The sequence below is a fragment of the Cervus canadensis genome, chromosome 5 (assembly GCF_019320065.1).
Source record: "Cervus canadensis isolate Bull #8, Minnesota chromosome 5, ASM1932006v1, whole genome shotgun sequence".
Taxonomy (NCBI): Eukaryota; Metazoa; Chordata; class Mammalia; order Artiodactyla; family Cervidae; genus Cervus; species Cervus canadensis.
The window spans coordinates 46,181,423-46,198,679 of record NC_057390.1 but is presented as its reverse complement, the minus strand read 5'-3'; the positions used below and the strand labels follow the sequence as shown (position 1 = coordinate 46,198,679).

Sequence of the window (17,257 nt, the reverse complement as noted above, 5' to 3'; positions counted from 1 at the left end):
TATTTAGAGATACCATATTTGTTTTTTGTTTCATTTTTCTGTTAAAATGTCCTCCCCTTTTTTTCCCTCTTAAAAGGAACAAACAATTCTATTATAAGTCTATACTTAGAGTTTGGGGTTTTGTTTTATTTTATTTTAGGCATGTTTCTCCCCAAGGGACACACTGCCTTTCTGTTTCAGACAGGTGCAGAAACAACTATAATCTGAGAGCCTTCCAGCCTCCTCCCTGCCCTACATCAGACTGCATTTGTTAAGACGGGCCTTCATGAGGCTGAGGGTTGGTGGAGGAAGCCTTTGAAAAAGAGTACATTTTTAATGGTTACTTGATTTGTTCATAAAAGGTCCATCAGTAGGCTGTTTTGAGCATTGCTTTATTAAAAAAGGCTCTGTAATCTCTTTTAAAGATTCTCTAATTTATACTGAAAGATGTCTGATCATTTGGCAGTTTTTCATTTGTACATAAACTAGCACAACATGAGTCTTAGATGAGCACCATCTCAGATGGTAGTTTATTTGGAAAAGTCTCTGTCAGTCATGGAGCAAGCCAGTATTTAAATAATTGCTTAGGCTAATTGCTTTTCTTTTAATTATAGAACTGAAACAGTGCTTTGATATAATTTTGTCTTATTCATCCCTTAGCGTGGCTGAAAGCAGTGCTGTGAACTAAATCAATTTGTTCCAGCATGCATGTTGTCAAGTGAGAAATTGATTGACTCTGTTTTGTAGGAAACTGACTCCTTGTGCATATTGTTTTATCTACTTTGTGGATGTTTATTAACCTAAGTGAAGGCAGAGGTAGTTACTAAACTCTTATTTTTCACCATGAATGCCAAAAGTATACTTAAGCAGTTAAGCTAGTAGTTTTCCTTGAGGTATTTTGTTTTGTAGGTTGAGTATAGGTTAAGGAAAGAAAGAATGAAAGAATGATTATCTACTTGGTATCTCACTGCTCTTGGGCAATAATTCAGAATCTTTGATGATTGTAAATTCCAAATCACTTCAGGATTTGTTTTTTCTTCTGCATTTTCTTTCTTTCTTTCTTCTTTTAAATCTACATTTCCTTTTAAGCATGTCACACAGGATGCCTTTGACCAATAACCAAATCTACTGAAAGATTTCATAATTCTTCATGTTCGATCAACTAACTAGTTGTTAACCGTGAGGCCCTCTCCTTAATCCTTGAGGTATGATTCCCTGGAACACCAACCGTTAAGCAAATAAGCTTCCTCTTCTCTCCCTGTCACGTTAATTTCAACGTTCTCGTTGAAATTTAGGGACAAAGACATCACGTGTTAGTCGCTCAGTTGTGTCTGACTCTTTGAGACCCGCCATGGACTGTAGCCTGCCAGGCTCCTCTGTCTATGGAATTCTCCAGGCAAGAATACTGGAGTGGGTTGCCATTCTCTTCTCCAAGGGGTCTTCCCAACCCAGGGATAGAACCTGGGTCTCCTGCATTACAGGCAGATTCTTTTCCATCTGAGCCACCAGGGAAGCCCATCATAATAGAGAGCAAACTTACCATGGTGCTCAGTGCACTGTGAGCACCTGACTGCTGCTGCTTTTTTTTTCTTTTTAATATTTATTTATTTATTTTGCGGCATTGGGTCTCAGTTGCAGCACATGGGATCTTTCATTGCCATGGGCGGGCTTCTCTCTAGTTGCAGCTCATGTGCTTTGTTGCCCTGCAGCATGTGGGATCTTAGTTCCCCAACCAGGAGTGGAACCCACGTTCCCTGCATTGGAAGGTGGGTTCTTAACCACTGGAGCACCAGAGAGGTCCCTGCTTCTTAACCCTAGTGAGAGAGTCAGTGGTACTTGAACTTTAACACACCCAAAACTCAACTGGTCTTCAAGGCGGCAGAGGGTCCCGCAGGACTGTGCAACTGGGGTTTCAGCAATGCACAGGTTCGGTAAGATCCTAGCCGTTATGGAACTTATGTGGCACTATGTGGAGCTAGCAGGGGAGCCAGATATGAAACTATTATAGTGTAAATATCATAGTCTAATTACAGTAACTGCCACAAGAAAGGGTAGAACTAAGAGAGGCTTAGCAAGGGTACCTGACCTCCCAAAGTGGGAGGTCAGAGAGGGCTGCTCAGAAGAAACAGTGTTTACAGCTGAGATCCTGTGAGGATAAAGAGCTGTAAGAGATGGACAGAGATGCTGAGAAGGACTGCTCTGGGAGAGGAAATGGCCAGCATCAAGGCCTTGCAGCAGGAATGATCATTGTGTGCTCAGAGCACTAAAGAAGGTGAGGATGGCAACTAGGATGAGGGTTGAGGGTGAGGTAGAGATGAGTCCATAGAGGGAGGCTGGGGTCAGGCTATATGGGGTCTCGTAATGTATGGGAAGTGTTTCGGATTTCATCCTCAGCCATGGGAAGCCACTGAAAGGTTTTAACTGGGAGAGACTCCTCCATAGTCAAAATGGAAAGGGTTTTTTCACATTGTGTTTTGCTGAGACTTTCAATGAGACTGGTGAATCAGAAGGTTGGCACAGTGAGGCATTTGTATTATAAGCCAGTTATCTCTAACTGTGGAAGTATTTATATTTAGAAAATATTTGTAAAGGGACTTTCCTGGTGGTCTAGTGGCTGGGACTCCCTGCTCCCAGTACAGGGGCCCCGGGTTCAATCCCTGGTCATGGAACTGGATCCCGTGAGTGTGCTCAGTCGCTAAGTTGTGTCCAAGTCTTTGCGACCTCGTGGACTGTAGCCCGCCAGGCTCCTCTGTCCATGGGATTTTCTACATGCCACAACTAAAAGGTCACATGCAGCAACTGAAAGGTCCTGCATGCTGCCATGAAAGTTGAAGATCCTGAGTGCTGCAACTAAGACTTGGTGCAGCCAAATAAATAAATAAAAATGAAATATTTATGATGTATTCACACCAGCTAGAAGTTGTGGAAATCTGGAAGAAAGTAGATAAATTCTTAAAATCCTAGTAAAGCCAATCTCTCCTGTACTCTGCTGACTATGTATATTGTCTGTACTAACCATAGTATACTATGTTACATAGTTGTACTAACCATTACTTTGCCGACAAAGGTCCAAATAGTCAAAGCTATGGTTTTTCCAGTAGTCTTGTATGGATGTGAGAGTTGAACCATAAAGAAGGCTGAATGTTGAAGAATTGATGCTTTTGAACTGTGGTGTTGGAAAAGACTCTTGAGAGTCCCTCAGAAAGCAAGGAGATCAAACCTGTCCATCCTAAAGGAAATCAGTCCTGAATATTCATTGGAAGGACCGATGCTGAAGCTGAAACTCCAATACTTTGGCCATCTAATGGGAAGAACTGACTCATTTGAAAAGACCCTGATGCTGGAAAGATGAAAGCGGAAAGAGAAGGGGACAACAGAGGATGAAGTGGTTGGATGGCATCACTGACTCGATGGACATGAATTTGAGTAAGCTTGGGGAGTTGGTGATGGACAGGGAAGACTCGCTTGCTTTAGTCCATGGAGTCGTAGAGAGTCAGACACGACTGAGCCACTGAACAACAACCACCATGGAAAATGGACTGGAAGAGGAAGAAGAGCAAAAGTGGGGAGACTAGTTAAGAGACTAGTCTGGTACAGATGGGGATAGCTTGGATTGGAGTGAGACAGAGGAAGTGGAGGGAAGTAAAGTGATGGATCGAAGAGATGTTTAAGGAGGGAAGTCTTTGTGAAGTTAAAAGACCAAAGGAGGAATTAGTAGTAACTTAAGAACAGGTGTAGAGAGGGAGAACGTGAATTTGTTTAGACGTGATGAGTTCAGAGTGACTTTGAGAGCTCTCCAAGCAGAGAGGTTAAGAAGGCATTTGTATATATGGGTCTGGTGCTCACAGAGGAAAAGTCTGCACTGAAGGGAAAAGTTAGAAGTATTAGTGTCCTGGGAACTGAGAGAAACCATCACCTGGTAGAGGAGAATGATGAGAAAATGACCTCCAACCAACCTTTCCAAATCCCTAACCCTTTTTTTTTTTAATTTTTAAAAGTGTTATTGGAGTTTTGTTGCTTTACCATGCTGGGTTGGTTTCCGCCCACTGTACATACATCCTCACCTTTTTGGGTCTCATTCCATCTGGGTCATCGCAGAGCACCAAGTAGAGTTCCCTGTGCTCTGTGATGGGTTCTCGTTAGTCATCTGTTTTATGCATAGTATCAATAGTGCATATATATCAGTCCTAGTCTCCCATTCATCCCACCCCCACTTTTCCTCCTTAGTGTGCATCCATATTTGTTCTCTACATCTGTGTCTCTATTTTTGCTTTGTAAATAAGATCATCTGTATCAACTTTTTCTAGATTCCACATATATGTGTTAATATACAATATTTGTTTCTCTCTTTCTGACTTACTTCACTCTCTGACAGTTTCTGGGTCTATCCATGTCTCTACAAATGACCCAGTTTTGTTCCCTTTTATGGCTGAGTAGAACCCCTAACATATTAAAATTCAAGTAGAGAGTGATGAATCAGAGAGAAGAGGGTTTCAAGGATAGATTGGCTTTAGTAGGATTTTAGGATTTTCCTGCTCTCTTCTAGGTTTCCTGACCTCTTGGTTGGTGTGAATTCTTTAGAAGTATTTACAAATATGCTTAGAATGCACATGCCTCACTAAGAGAATCGTCAGTCTCATTGAAAGTCTTCAAGCAGAAGAAAATGTTAAAAAAACACCACCACCAAAACCCTTTCTGTTTTGACTGTGGAAGAATTGGGGGAACAGAGGAAGGAATGGGGAAAGCAGGATCCCCAAAATGGTAGAAACATTCATCCGTAGTTTGGGGACCAAGAGACATATCTTTTTAAAAATTAATTAATTTTAATTGGAGGATAATTACTTTACAATATTATGATGGTTTTTGTCATACGTCGACATGAATCAGCCACAGGTGCACGTGTGTCCCCCCATCCTGAACCCCCCTCCCACCACCCTCCCCCCTATCCTGAACCCCCCTCCCACTACCCTCCCTCCCATCCTGAACCCCCCTCCCACTACCCTCCCTCCCATCCTGAACCCCCCTCCCACCACCCTCCCCCCCATCCTGAACCCCCCCTCCCACCACCCTCCCCCCCATCCTGAACCCCCCTCCCACCACCCTCCCCCCCATCCCTCTGGGTTGTCCCAGAGCAACAATTTTGGGTGCCCTGCTTCATGCATCAAACTTGCACTGGTCATCTATTTTACCTATGGTAATATACAAGTTTCAGTGCTATTCTCTTAAATCATTCCACCCTCGCCTTCTCCCACAGAGTCCAAAAGTCTCTTCTTTACATCTATGTCTCTTTTGCTGCCCTGCATATAAGATTATTGTTACCATCTTTCTAAATTTCATATATTTGTGTTTTTCTTTCTGACTTACTTCACTCTATATAATAGGCTCCAGGTTCATCCATCTCGTTAGAACTGACTCAGATGTGTTCCTTTTTATAGCTGAGTAATATTCCATTGTGTCTATGTACCACAACTTCTTATCCATTCGTCTGCTGATGGACATCTAGGTTGCTTCCATGTCCTAGGTATTGTAAATAGTGCTGCAGTGAACATTGGGGTACATGTATCTCTTTCATTTCTGGTTTCCTCAGGGTGTATGCCCAGCAGTGGGATTGCTGGGTATTATGGCATTTCTATTCCCAGTTTTTTAAGGAATCTCCATACTGTTCTTCACAGTGGCTATACCAGTTTGCATTCCCACCAACAGTGTAAGAGAGTTCCCTTTTCTCCACACCCTCTCCAGCATTAATTGTAGACATACCTTTTTAAATAGCTGTGGAGGGGACTTTCCTGTGGGCCAGTAGTTAAGACCCCAAGCTCTCAATTTAGGAGGCCCAGATTCTATCCCTGATCAGGGAACTAGAGGCAAATCCAGCATCTAAAGTCTAACAAGGGGGACTTCCCTGCTGGCCCAGTGGTTAAGACTCTGAGCTCCCAATGCAGGGGGCCCAGGTTCGATCCCTGGTCAGGGAACTAGATCCCACATGCTGCAACTAAGACCTGGTGCAGCCAAATAAATGAATAAATATTTTTTAAAAATAAATAAATAAAGTCTAACAAGGGAAGTTCTTTTCTTTCTTTCTTTTTTTTTTTTAAGAAAAATTCTATCTAAGAAATGAAGAAAGAATGATAGAATTGAAAGTCATTCTTTTATCATTTTATTGAAGTAGTAGATCCTCAGTTGATACTAAAATGGTGAAAAGTTGATGGGGCTCTTTAAAATGAAGGGACCAGACTGACTCCACTGAATCCACTGATTAATAGTAACACATATGACATAACTCAGGGGTTGGCAAACTTTTTCTGTAAAGGGCTAGATAGTAAATATCTTGAGCTTTGTGGGCTATGCAGTCTTTCTAGTTGTAGTGAGAAAGCAGTCATAGGCGATACAGATATGAATGAGAATGTCTGACCTCTATAATAGGAAGTATACAGCACAGCCTGTGAGGTAGTCTTGTCCCAAAACATCAAAGCTGCATCAGATCAAAGCTCCAGTTGTTATTACACCTTTTAAAGAAAAGGTGTATTACATCTTTTAAATACAGGGAATAGGGACTTCCATGGTGGACCAGTGGCTAAGACTCCATGCTCCCGATGAAGGAGGCGTGGGTTTGATCCCTGGTCTGGGAACTAGATCCCACATGCTGCAACTAAAACCTCGCATAGCCAAATAAATTTTAAAAAGAAAAGAAAAGGGGGTGGGGGGAGAAAGAAAGGAAAGAAATACTGGGAATAAAGTAACAAGTTAAGTCACTTGCAAAATCCACACCGAGGGATATTCTGTAGGATGAATAATCTGGTTTCTCAAGTAAATCAAAGCAAGAAAAAGGGAGTAAAAGGGGCCCTGATAGGGGACAAAAAAAATCAAATGTGATATGTGGACTTTATATTCCTGTTGGAGCAAATGAATTATATAGTTCTGAGTGCTAAGTCACTTCAGTCATGTCCGACTCTGAGACTCCATGGACTATAGCCCACCAGGCTCCTCTGTCCATGGGATTTCCCAGGCAGAAATACTGGAGTGTGTTGCTGTGCTCTCCTCCAGGGGATCTTTCTGACCTAGGGATTGAACCCACGTCTCTCACACCTCCTGCCTTGGCAGGTGGGTTCTTTATCACTAGCACCACCAAGGAAGCCCCAATTATATAGTATGTCTTTGCAACAGTCAGGGAAATTTGAATGCTAGATGATTTTTAAGAAATTCCTCTTAATTCTGTTAGATGTAACATTTGGCATAGTCGTTATTTCTCAGCAGCAAATACTGAAGTATGTGTAGGTGAAATGACAATGATGCCTGTGACTGACTTTAAAATACTGTCCTAACAAATATATGTAGCAGATGAGTGGAGAGTAGCCAAATGTTGATGATTGTTGAAACTGGGTCATAGACACATGGGGTTTTATTATAGTCATCTCTTTACATTTGATGTTTTAAAACTTCCATTTTAAGTTAAAGTTGAATATACCCACCCAAAGTGTATGTGTTGATGGTGGGAGGTTTGGGCTGGGTGAGTGGAGAGGTGATCACATAGAAAAAGAAGGAAGAACCAAATGAAAATATGTTTTTTTCAAATAGGAAGAATTTTTGTTTTTAGTCAGTTCCTTTATTTTCTCAGTTGAAGTTCCTCCTGCCACTTGAAAACAGAGTTCTTATCCTCACATTCTGATTTCAAATAGCAGTCCTTGATTCCGGGTACCGCAGGTATTCATTATGCCATTCAGGTTTTGATCAGAAATGTTAACTGAATTACTTTTACTAAGCTGCTTTGTGACTTGGTGGTTAAAGACTGGGGTTGAATCTTTGATCCCGAGTTTGCCTGCCGATTTGACAAACCTTTTATTTTAAAATTATTCACAGGAAAAAACAAATAGAGGGAAACCCCATCACCACCCGCAGATAATAAGCATGTGGGGTTTTGAAAATGACTGAAGTGGGAAGCGAGGCACGTAATTAGTTTGAGATGCAGAGCATCGAATCAGAACAAATGGCTCCTTCCAGAGACAAACTGGTGGAATGTGAAAATGCATCACCATAACCTACATTTTTTTTATACCGAGAGATTTGCAGCCGACTCTCCGGGTGACTCATTCCTATGCTGGGAGGGTGAGGTAATGCTTTTCTGAGAGGTGAGGTCATCTCTCTACCTGAACTGCAGGCCTCGACCGCTTCTTGTGGCTCTCAAGGAAAAAGCACCATCTGCTTCACAGCTGCAGCCTCAAAGACTTCACAAAGATTGGTGCAGAGGTTAGCAGCCGTGAGTATGACTCATAAGCAGCCAATTAGTGAAGAGCAGCTATTTGAAAGTGAACTTTAAAATCATCATGCAGAAATATGACATGATCAAGGCTTGAATCATAATGCATTTTTGTTTTGGGTTTTGTCCTCTTTTAAAATAAGGCCAAAAAAAAAAAAAAAAACCAGCAGATAAAATAAGGCAGTTTGTCTCCATATGGTCAATCACATGACATCTTCTTGGTTGTTTAAACCATATTTTTAGTTGCAGATAAGTTTACTTTCTTTTACATTTGGAAGCAAAGGTGAACTTTAGCTCCTGTTCGTCTGATGGAGGTTTTTATTTGTTCTTTTTTTGTGTGTGGCGGGGGGAGTGATTGGGGATGGTTGCACTTCGAAGCCTTTGTGTTCCCTAAGGACCTGCTGCTTGTTTAGAGGAAGAGAAGTTGTTTAATGGAAGAGGAAACAAGTAAAAATAAATGTTATTTGTTTACTGCAGACCCACTAACCACTCTTCCTCTTTCTTGTAGTGATAACGCACCTGCTCTGCCTATTTGTCCTCAACCAGTGCTGCTGTTGACATTACCAGACAATACCTGTTTTTTAATTTTATCATTTTATTGAAGTTTTTATTATCATTATTTTTATTATCATTTGTTAAAAAAAAATATTTATTTCACTGCATCAAGTCTTAGTTATGGCATGTAGTAGGATCTTTGCTCTTTAGTTGCAACATGTGAGATCTAGTTCCCAGACCAGGAATTGAACTCAAACCCCCTGCATTGGGAGCGAGGAGTCTTAAGACATTGACCCACCAGGGATGTCCCTTATTATCATTTTTATATCATAGTTTGAATTTATTGTTCTAGTGAATAGAATGGAGAATATAATGTGGAAGGTAGAGAACAGTAAACTTGATTTTCTGACTAATGTATAACTTAAAATGGGTGATTACTTTGGCTAAATACCATGGTAACTTCACCATAGGGTATGTAAACTATGACTAAATCTGTTTTTAATGACAACTTCAAGTTGAACATTCTTCAAAAGATGAAAAACTTTGATTTTTGAAAATAGAATTGTTTATCTGTTGCTACCAAGAAATAGAAGAAAGCAAAGAATGAAATAGTAATGTTAAAACTCTAAGATAATATGCGGTGGTATACATACGTATACATGCCAGTGTCATTTGAGAGCTCATTAAAAATCAAATGTTTATTTTTATTTATGTATTTATGTACTTTTGACCATGCTACATGGCTTGTGGGATCTTAGTTTCCGACCAGGGATCGAACCCAGGCCTCTGGCAGTGAAGGGGCAGAGTCCTAACCACTGGGCCGCCAGGGAAGTCCCCCCAAATTTAGATTTCTTTAAAATAAAGAGAAATAGTTGGAGATCTTTAGATATCGAGAATTATGATGAACCTTCAATCTCATGGTATAGCCTTCTGAGTTTAATTACAGCTGCAAAGCTGAGTATCTTTTCTCTTTAACCTTTTATTTGGAAGTAATTTCACAGTACAAGAAGTTGCACACTTTTTGGTATGAAGAGTAGTACCAAAAAAAAAAGAACCAACCCTTGTATTCCCAGATGAATCTCCTCAAAACTTATTTGCTCTATCATTTGAGTTGTATGTGTAATCTCTCCTCTCCCAAACCCCCATACATGCTCTTTTTTTCTTGAAATATCTAAAGATAAATGAAATATCCATTATAGCTCTTTACTCCTAAATGTTTCAGTGTGCATTTCTTAATAGAGACACTCTCTTACGTAATCACAGTACAGTCATCAACTTCTAATCTATCGTCTATATTCCAGTTTTATCAGTTGACTTAATAATGTCTTTTATGGTGTCTTTCATTCCCAGTGTAGCATCTAGTCTAGGGTCAGGTAGTACAGTTACTTGTCACATTAGCTTCTTTTAATCTGGATTTTTTTCCCCACAGACTCTATCTTTTATGACACTGACATTTTTGAAAAATATTGTCTCTCTGGCTTTTTGCTTAAAAATAAAATAGAATTTTCCTTCTTTTGTGCTTGTCTGATGTTTCCTGATAATTAGATCCAGGCTGTGCATTCTTGGTTCAAAATGCTGTAGGGGTAACCTTCTCTTAGGGTTTCCTGTCTGTCAAACTCATTTGATCATCTAGTCAAGGGATTGTCTAAATTCTCCACTATATGACTTTTCTGTTTTTGTTTTTAGTCTATTGTAACTAATAAGCAGTTGGGAAGATACTTTGTTGTTGTTTAGTTGCTAAGTCATTTCCAACTCTTTTGCGACCCTATGGACTAGAGTCTGCCAGGCTCACCTGTTCATGAAATTCTCTAGGCAAGAATATTGGACTGGGTTGCCATTTTTTCCTCCAGGGGATCTTCCCGACCCAGGAATTGAACTTGAGTCTCCTGCATTGGCAGTCGGATTTCCTACCGCTGAGCCACTAGGGAAGCAGAGGAAGATACTTTAGGACTATACAGATATCCAGCTTCTCATCAAAATTTTCACCTAGATTTTAACAGCATAGCTGATTTTTGCCTGACACAATCTTAACTGCAATGACTGCAAGATGCTAATTTTTCCAACTGCAGTCTTCCCTTCAAATATATCAGTAGACTCTTCGCATTTTATTGCAGTAAACACATTCCCTTCTCTCCCATATGTTGTTTATCTATTTGTTAACAATATGGACTCATAAATTCCTTATTTTTTTCCAATGCTTTATAATTCAGTAGTTAATCATTCTGGTACTTCAGTTCCAGATGTGGTCAGTGACACGTTTTCATCTTTTTTGGGGGGGCATATTCTTACTTTTCAGACCAATAAGATATTAAAGGTTCACCTTCTACCTGCCTTGTCCCAGCCCAGGAGTCAGCCATGTCTCTCAGAGGCCTTTGTTCTTTTGCTGAGGGAATGGAATTTGATAAAATCTGGCCATTAGGTTTGAGTGCATTAATTTTACAGCTACTGTATAAGCATAAATGTGTACACATTAACATATTTAATATTTAACAGTACAGTGAACACTTTTTGAGACTGTAATATTGTCTCAGTATAGTTACAGCAAAAAGTATAGTAGTAAGACTTCTGTCAGTGAACTTCCACTGCTAAAATTTTCCTGGATTTCAAAGGAAAAGCATAAGTGATGCTAGCCTGAAGGCCAAATGGGATTTCAGTGGGCAGAGTTGGTACTGGAGGGTGCTCCAGGGAGAATGAATGACATTGACAATGACATAACATTAAATATCCTGCTTAAGTAATGATGCCTGATTTCCACCCACGTGGGGAAAGGTGAAAGACGAGGAGAAGATTGTACAAGGTTGTGTTTAGAGGACTTTGAATGTTGGACTTAGGATTTGGGGTCTTTAGTAAGAAGATAATGGAGAGCTATTGAGGATTTTTGAATAGTGTCATAACAAGCTTAACTCTGACTTAAAGATTAATCTAGAAGATATGCAGAGGTTAGGTTGAGGAAATTTCCAGCTAAGACCTGTGAAGAGATTATTAAAATAGTTCACGCAGAGATATAAGGATTTGAAATGAAGGAAAGAAGTGGATTAGAGTCCAGTTTTTCAGCCTGTTTTCTAGAACTCCAGGAGTATGGGACAGACCTGGGGGTAGGGGGTGGGGGAAAGAATATGTTAACTAAACAACAACTTAAAACTCTTTGTGACAGAAAAGGATCTCTTTAAAAGATCCCTGTAAGTATCTCTTTAAAGAAAAGATTCTGCTGCTTAAGGAACAAAGAAGTCCATAGAGAATTTTTTTTTTTTAAGTTTATATCGACATTTGTTTGGAGTACTTCTTTCACAGCCCCCTTTCCAAAGTTTTGAGCCTTCACAGTCAGGAAAATAGTTGTTGTCATTAGCTGAAATAAGTCAAGCTGTGTCCTTTTTTTTTTTTTTTTGCACCACATGGCTAGTAGGATCTTAGTTCCTTGACCAGGAATTGAACTCGGGCCCCAGCAGTGACAGCACCAAGTCCTAACCACTGAACCGCCAGGGGATTCCTGAGTTGTGTCTGTTAATGCTGAAAGGCCAGTGTCACAAAGGCATGTACTAATTTAACTCTTCAGAAACAAGGTGTTCTTGGTCAAAACCTTTAGAGTCATCCTGGGCTCTTTTTTTTGCTCGTGTGTATGGGGAATCCACCATGAAATCCTGCTGGCTTTACTTTATCCAACCACCGGCATCACCTCCGCTGCCAACCACCAGCACAGTCTCGGGCTTTCTGCTTGCTCTCCATCCTTTCCGCTCCAGCCTGTTCCCCTCCGTTGTCACCGTGTACTTCCCGCTTAGTACTTCCCGCTTAAGACCTTTGCAAGGGCTGTTCCCCTGTATCAGCAGAGTTAACACTTGTGTTTCAAGTTTGCTCAAATGTTACTTTCTCTGTGGGAGCCTGCCCTGAACTTAACCCTTAATGACAGTCCCTTCCCCTCCCATGCATACACTTTCCCTTCCTCCTTTATCTTGTTCTATTTTTTTTTTTCTTATGGCATTTATGCCCTAACATAGTCTGTAATTATTTATTATGTTATTTAGCTCCCTAATCCAGTTTGAGATCCAAGTTGGTAGGTGTTTGTTTTTGTTTGTTTGTTTTACTTACTTGTGTATCCTAAGCAACTGAATAGTCCCTAACATGTAATCAGTTCAGTTCAGGTCAGTCGTTCAGTCGTGTCTGACTCTTTGCGACCCCATGAACTGCAGCATGCCAGGCCTTCCTGTCCATCACCAACTCCTGGAGTTTACCCAAACTCATGTCCATTGAGTCGGTGATGCCATTTAACCATCTCATCCTCTGTCGTCCCCTTCTCCTCCTGCCTTCAATCTTTCCCAACATCAGGGTCTTTTCCAGTGAGTTGGCTCTTCGCATCAGGTGAGCAATTTATGAAGCTGCTTCAGTTTCAACATCAGTCCTTCCAATGAGCACCCAGGATTGATTTTCTTTAGAATGGACGGGTTGGCTCTCCTTGCAGTCCAAGGGACTCCAAGAGTCTTCTCCAACACCACAGTTCAAAAGCATCAATTCTTCTGCGCTCAGCTTTCTTTATAGTCCAACTCTCACATCCATATATGACCTCTGGAAAAACCATAGCCTTGACTAGACTGACCTTTGATGACAAAGTAATGTCTCTGCTTTTTAATATGCTGTCTAGGTTGGTCATAACTTTCCTCCCAAGGAGTAAGCGTCTTTTAATTTCATGGCTGCAGTCACCACCTGCAGTGATTTTGGAGCCCAAAAAAATAAAGTCAGCCACTGTTTCCACTGTTTCCCCATCTATTTGGCATGAAGTGATGGGACCGGATGCCCTGATCTTGGTCTTCTGAATGTTGAGCTTTAAGCCAACTTTTTCACTCTCCTCTTTCACGCTCATCAAGAGGCTCTTTAGTTCTTCTTCACTTTCTGCCATAAGGGTGGTGTTATCTGCATATCTAAGGTTATTGATATTTCTCCCGGCAGTCTTGATTCCAGCTTGTGCTTCAGCCAGCCCAGCGTTTCTTGTGATATACTCTGCATGTAAGTTAAATAGGCAGGGTGACAATATACAGCCTTGATGTACTCCTTTTCCTATTTGGAACCAGTTTGTTGTTCCATTTCCAGTTCTAATTGTTGCTTCCTGACCTGCATACAGGTTTCTCAAGAGGTAGGTCAGGTGGTCTGGTATCCCCATCTCTCTCAGAATTTTCCAGAGTTTATTGTGATCCACATAGTCAAAGGCTTTGGCATAGTCAATAAAGCAGAAATAGATGTTTTTCTGGAACTCTTTTGCTTTTTCAATGATCCAGCAGATGTTGGCAATTTGATCTCTGGTTCCTCTGCCTTTTCTAAAACCATCTTGAATCTTGAACATCTGGAAGTTTACAGTTCACATATTGCTGAAGCCTGGCTTGGAGAATTTTGAACATTACTTTACTAGTGTGTGAGATGAGTACAATTGTACAGTAGTTTGAGTATTCTTTGGCATTTCCTTTCTTTGGGGCTGGAATGAAAACTGACCTTTTCCAGTCCTGTGGCCACTGCTGAGTTTTCCAAATTTGCTGACATATTGAGTGCAGCACTTTCACAGCATCATCTTTCAGGATTTGAAATAGCTCAACTGGAATTCCATCACCTTCACTAGCTTTGTTCGTAGCGATACTTCCTAAGGCCCACTTGACTTCACACTCCAGGATGTCTGGCTCTAGGTGAGTGATCAGACCATCGTGATCATCTGGGTCATGAAGATCTTTTTTGTACAGTTCTTCTGTGTGTTCTTGTCACCTCTTCTTAATATCTTCTGCTTCTGTTAGGTTCATACCATTTCTGTCCTTTATTGAGCCCATCTTTGCATGAAATGGGGCTTCCCTGGTGGCTCAGAGGTTAAAGCGTCTGCCTTCAATGTGTAGGACCTAGGTTTGATCCCTGCTTTCAATCCCTGGGTCAGGAAGATCCCCTGGAGAAGGGAATAGCAACCCACTCCAGTGTTCTTGCCTGGAGAATCCCATGGATGGAGGAACTTGGTAGGCTACAGTCCACGGGGTCGCAAAGAGTCAGACACAATTGAGCGACTTCACTTCCTTTTCTTCTTTCTTGCATGAAATAGTCCCTTGGTATCTCCAATTTACTTGAAGAGATCTCTAGTCTTTCCTACTCTGTTTCCTATGAAAACCATACTGGAGTGTACCTGTGGGCCCCAGGAGATACAGGTTCTTTTAAATTGCTTTTGGTTGGTAAGCTGTGCACCTTCGTATGCTGCTCCGGAGGCCAGAGTACATCAGGCGTGAGACCATGGCACTATTTCCTGTGACAGGTAATAGGCCCTCCATAAACATTGTTAAAAGAAGGAACGACCTCTAAGAGCATGAAATCATTAAGCTTGGTTACCAGGTTTCTTGCTCTTAGCAGATCTGAGAAATTGCATGAAAGAAAGAGTGGGATGCTGCTTGAGTCAACCTGTGTTCCTTGGACCTGAATCGTTGGTGGTAACTGGCTTGGATAAAACAGGCCTGGAAAGTGCTGCATAAACTGTCCCTTTACTAGAAAATCACATTATCTGTTGGCATGGTAATCACCGTAAGAACTCCTCCAGTAACCTCTGCTTGAACCCACTGAGTCACAGAACTCTCATTTGGTAGCTCTTATTATGGAACACTCTTGGCTCCTGGTGAGCAGAGTTTGAGGAAAATCATATTGGGGTGTACCTGTGGGCCCCAGGAGAGATGGGTGGTTCTTCTAAATTGCTTTTGGTTGATAAGATGTGCAACTTCGTTTGCTGCTCCAGAGGCCAAAGTACATGAGGCATGAGACCACGGCTCTTAGTTCCTACTGATCCTTTTATTTATTTTTTTTAAGATTTGTTTTATTGACATATAGTTGATTTACAGTGTTGTGTTAATTTCTATGTACAGCAAAGTGATTCAGTTATATATACATATATATATTCTTTTTCATATTCTTTTCGTATTATGATTTATCACAGGATATTGAATATAATTCCCTATGCTATAAAGTGGGACCTTGTGGTTGGTTTATTCATTCTATGTATAATAGTTCACATCTGCTAATTTTAACCTTCCAGTCCATCCCTCCCCCACCCCTCCATCCCTTGGCAACCGCAGGTATATTCTTAGCGTCTGTTGTGAGTCTGTTTCTTTTCTGTAGTTAGGTTCATTTGTGTTGTGTTTTAGATTCCACATATAAGTGATATGATATGATATTTGTCTTTGTCTGGTTTACTTCATTTAGCGTGATAATCTCTAGGTCCATCCATGTTTCTGCAAATGGCATTGTTCTGCTCTTTTTTATGACTGAGTAATATTCCACTGTATATATGTAGCACGTCTTTATTCATTCATAAAATCCTTTTTAAAGTTAGCTTTTATTTTAGGTATTTGGGAACAAGATGATCATTCCTTCCCTGGATGGAGACCTCTTCCAGTGGGACCGGGATCGTGAGAGCATGGAAACAGTTCCGTTTACAGTTGAATCACTTCTTGAATCATCTTATAAATTTGGAGATGATGTTGTCTTGGTTGGAGGAAAGTCTCTAACTACATATGGACTCAGTGCATATAGTGGAAAGGTGAGTAAAAATGTTCAATTTGTTTGGGGAGAAGTCAGACTAAATAAGAATAGAAGAAATAATTTCTTAAACTATACTATTACTGGTTGAGATCTGTTATAATTTTCCCCCAAGACTGTCATTTCTTTTGATAAAAGAACTGTGAAGTAGAAAGGGGGAAATACTATTAAGAGAAACAGAATTTATCCAAAATAACAGAATAAACAGCAGAGTCAAACAGCAGAGCAGGAATAGCAGAAGGAAGAGAATGAATAACTGTGATCTGCTGTGTGTCAGTTGCATTTTTCATGCATCATTTTGAAATCATCACAATATTTCTAATGGTTGCATTAAAAAATTTTTATTTGGATAGATGAGGAATGCTCCAAGGATTAATAATAATCCTGATGATAAGAATAATTGCTACTACTATTTATTTCTCTAGTTTGAGCCTGTCATGAGAGAATCTAAGAGGCAAGTCTGTGCTCATTTTTTTTTTTTTTTTTTTTGTGTGCTCATTTTAAGATGAGAAAATTGAGGCTTTCAAAGGTTCAGAAACTGCCAAGGTCAAATTTGATTTAAATCTGTCTGATGAAAAAGTCATGCTGTTAATGACCTATGCTTTCTCCGTTATTAGCTCTTAGGAAATAATCTGACTCTTAAGATTGGATCTTATAAATCCATTGTTGGGAATAAGTAAAAACACACTTTTTTAGGAAGGTAAAAATTTCTTTCTAATCCCTTAACACATCAATACTTGAATATTTGTATATAGACTTGAAAACAAGGAAGAATAGAAAAAAGGTCTTTGATCCTTGAGTTTTCCAAACTTGATGATCCCTTGTCTGAGTGTTCGGCCCATCGGCCATTCTTGTTCTCGCAAACTTTTTTGCCTTCTCCAGCCACCTGCATCTATACTGTACTGAGGGGGCCTTGTGGTCCTCTCTCTCCTCCAGTGCTCTCATTGGTAAAACAGTGGGACTGAACCCGGGCACCTAGTTTCGTGATTTGAT

At 40.5% G+C, this 17,257-nt stretch overlaps 1 protein-coding gene across 1 annotated transcript in view; it reads left to right on the top strand.

The window, feature by feature from the left end:
- Positions 1-17,257, top strand: part of EIF2AK3 (eukaryotic translation initiation factor 2 alpha kinase 3) — a 79,079-nt gene that overhangs the window by 23,264 nt on the left and 38,558 nt on the right. The window contains exon 3 of the mRNA XM_043468772.1: positions 16,071-16,265. Coding sequence (XP_043324707.1) covers positions 16,071-16,265 — 195 coding nt within the window. The remainder of the gene's footprint in view (positions 1-16,070; positions 16,266-17,257) is intronic.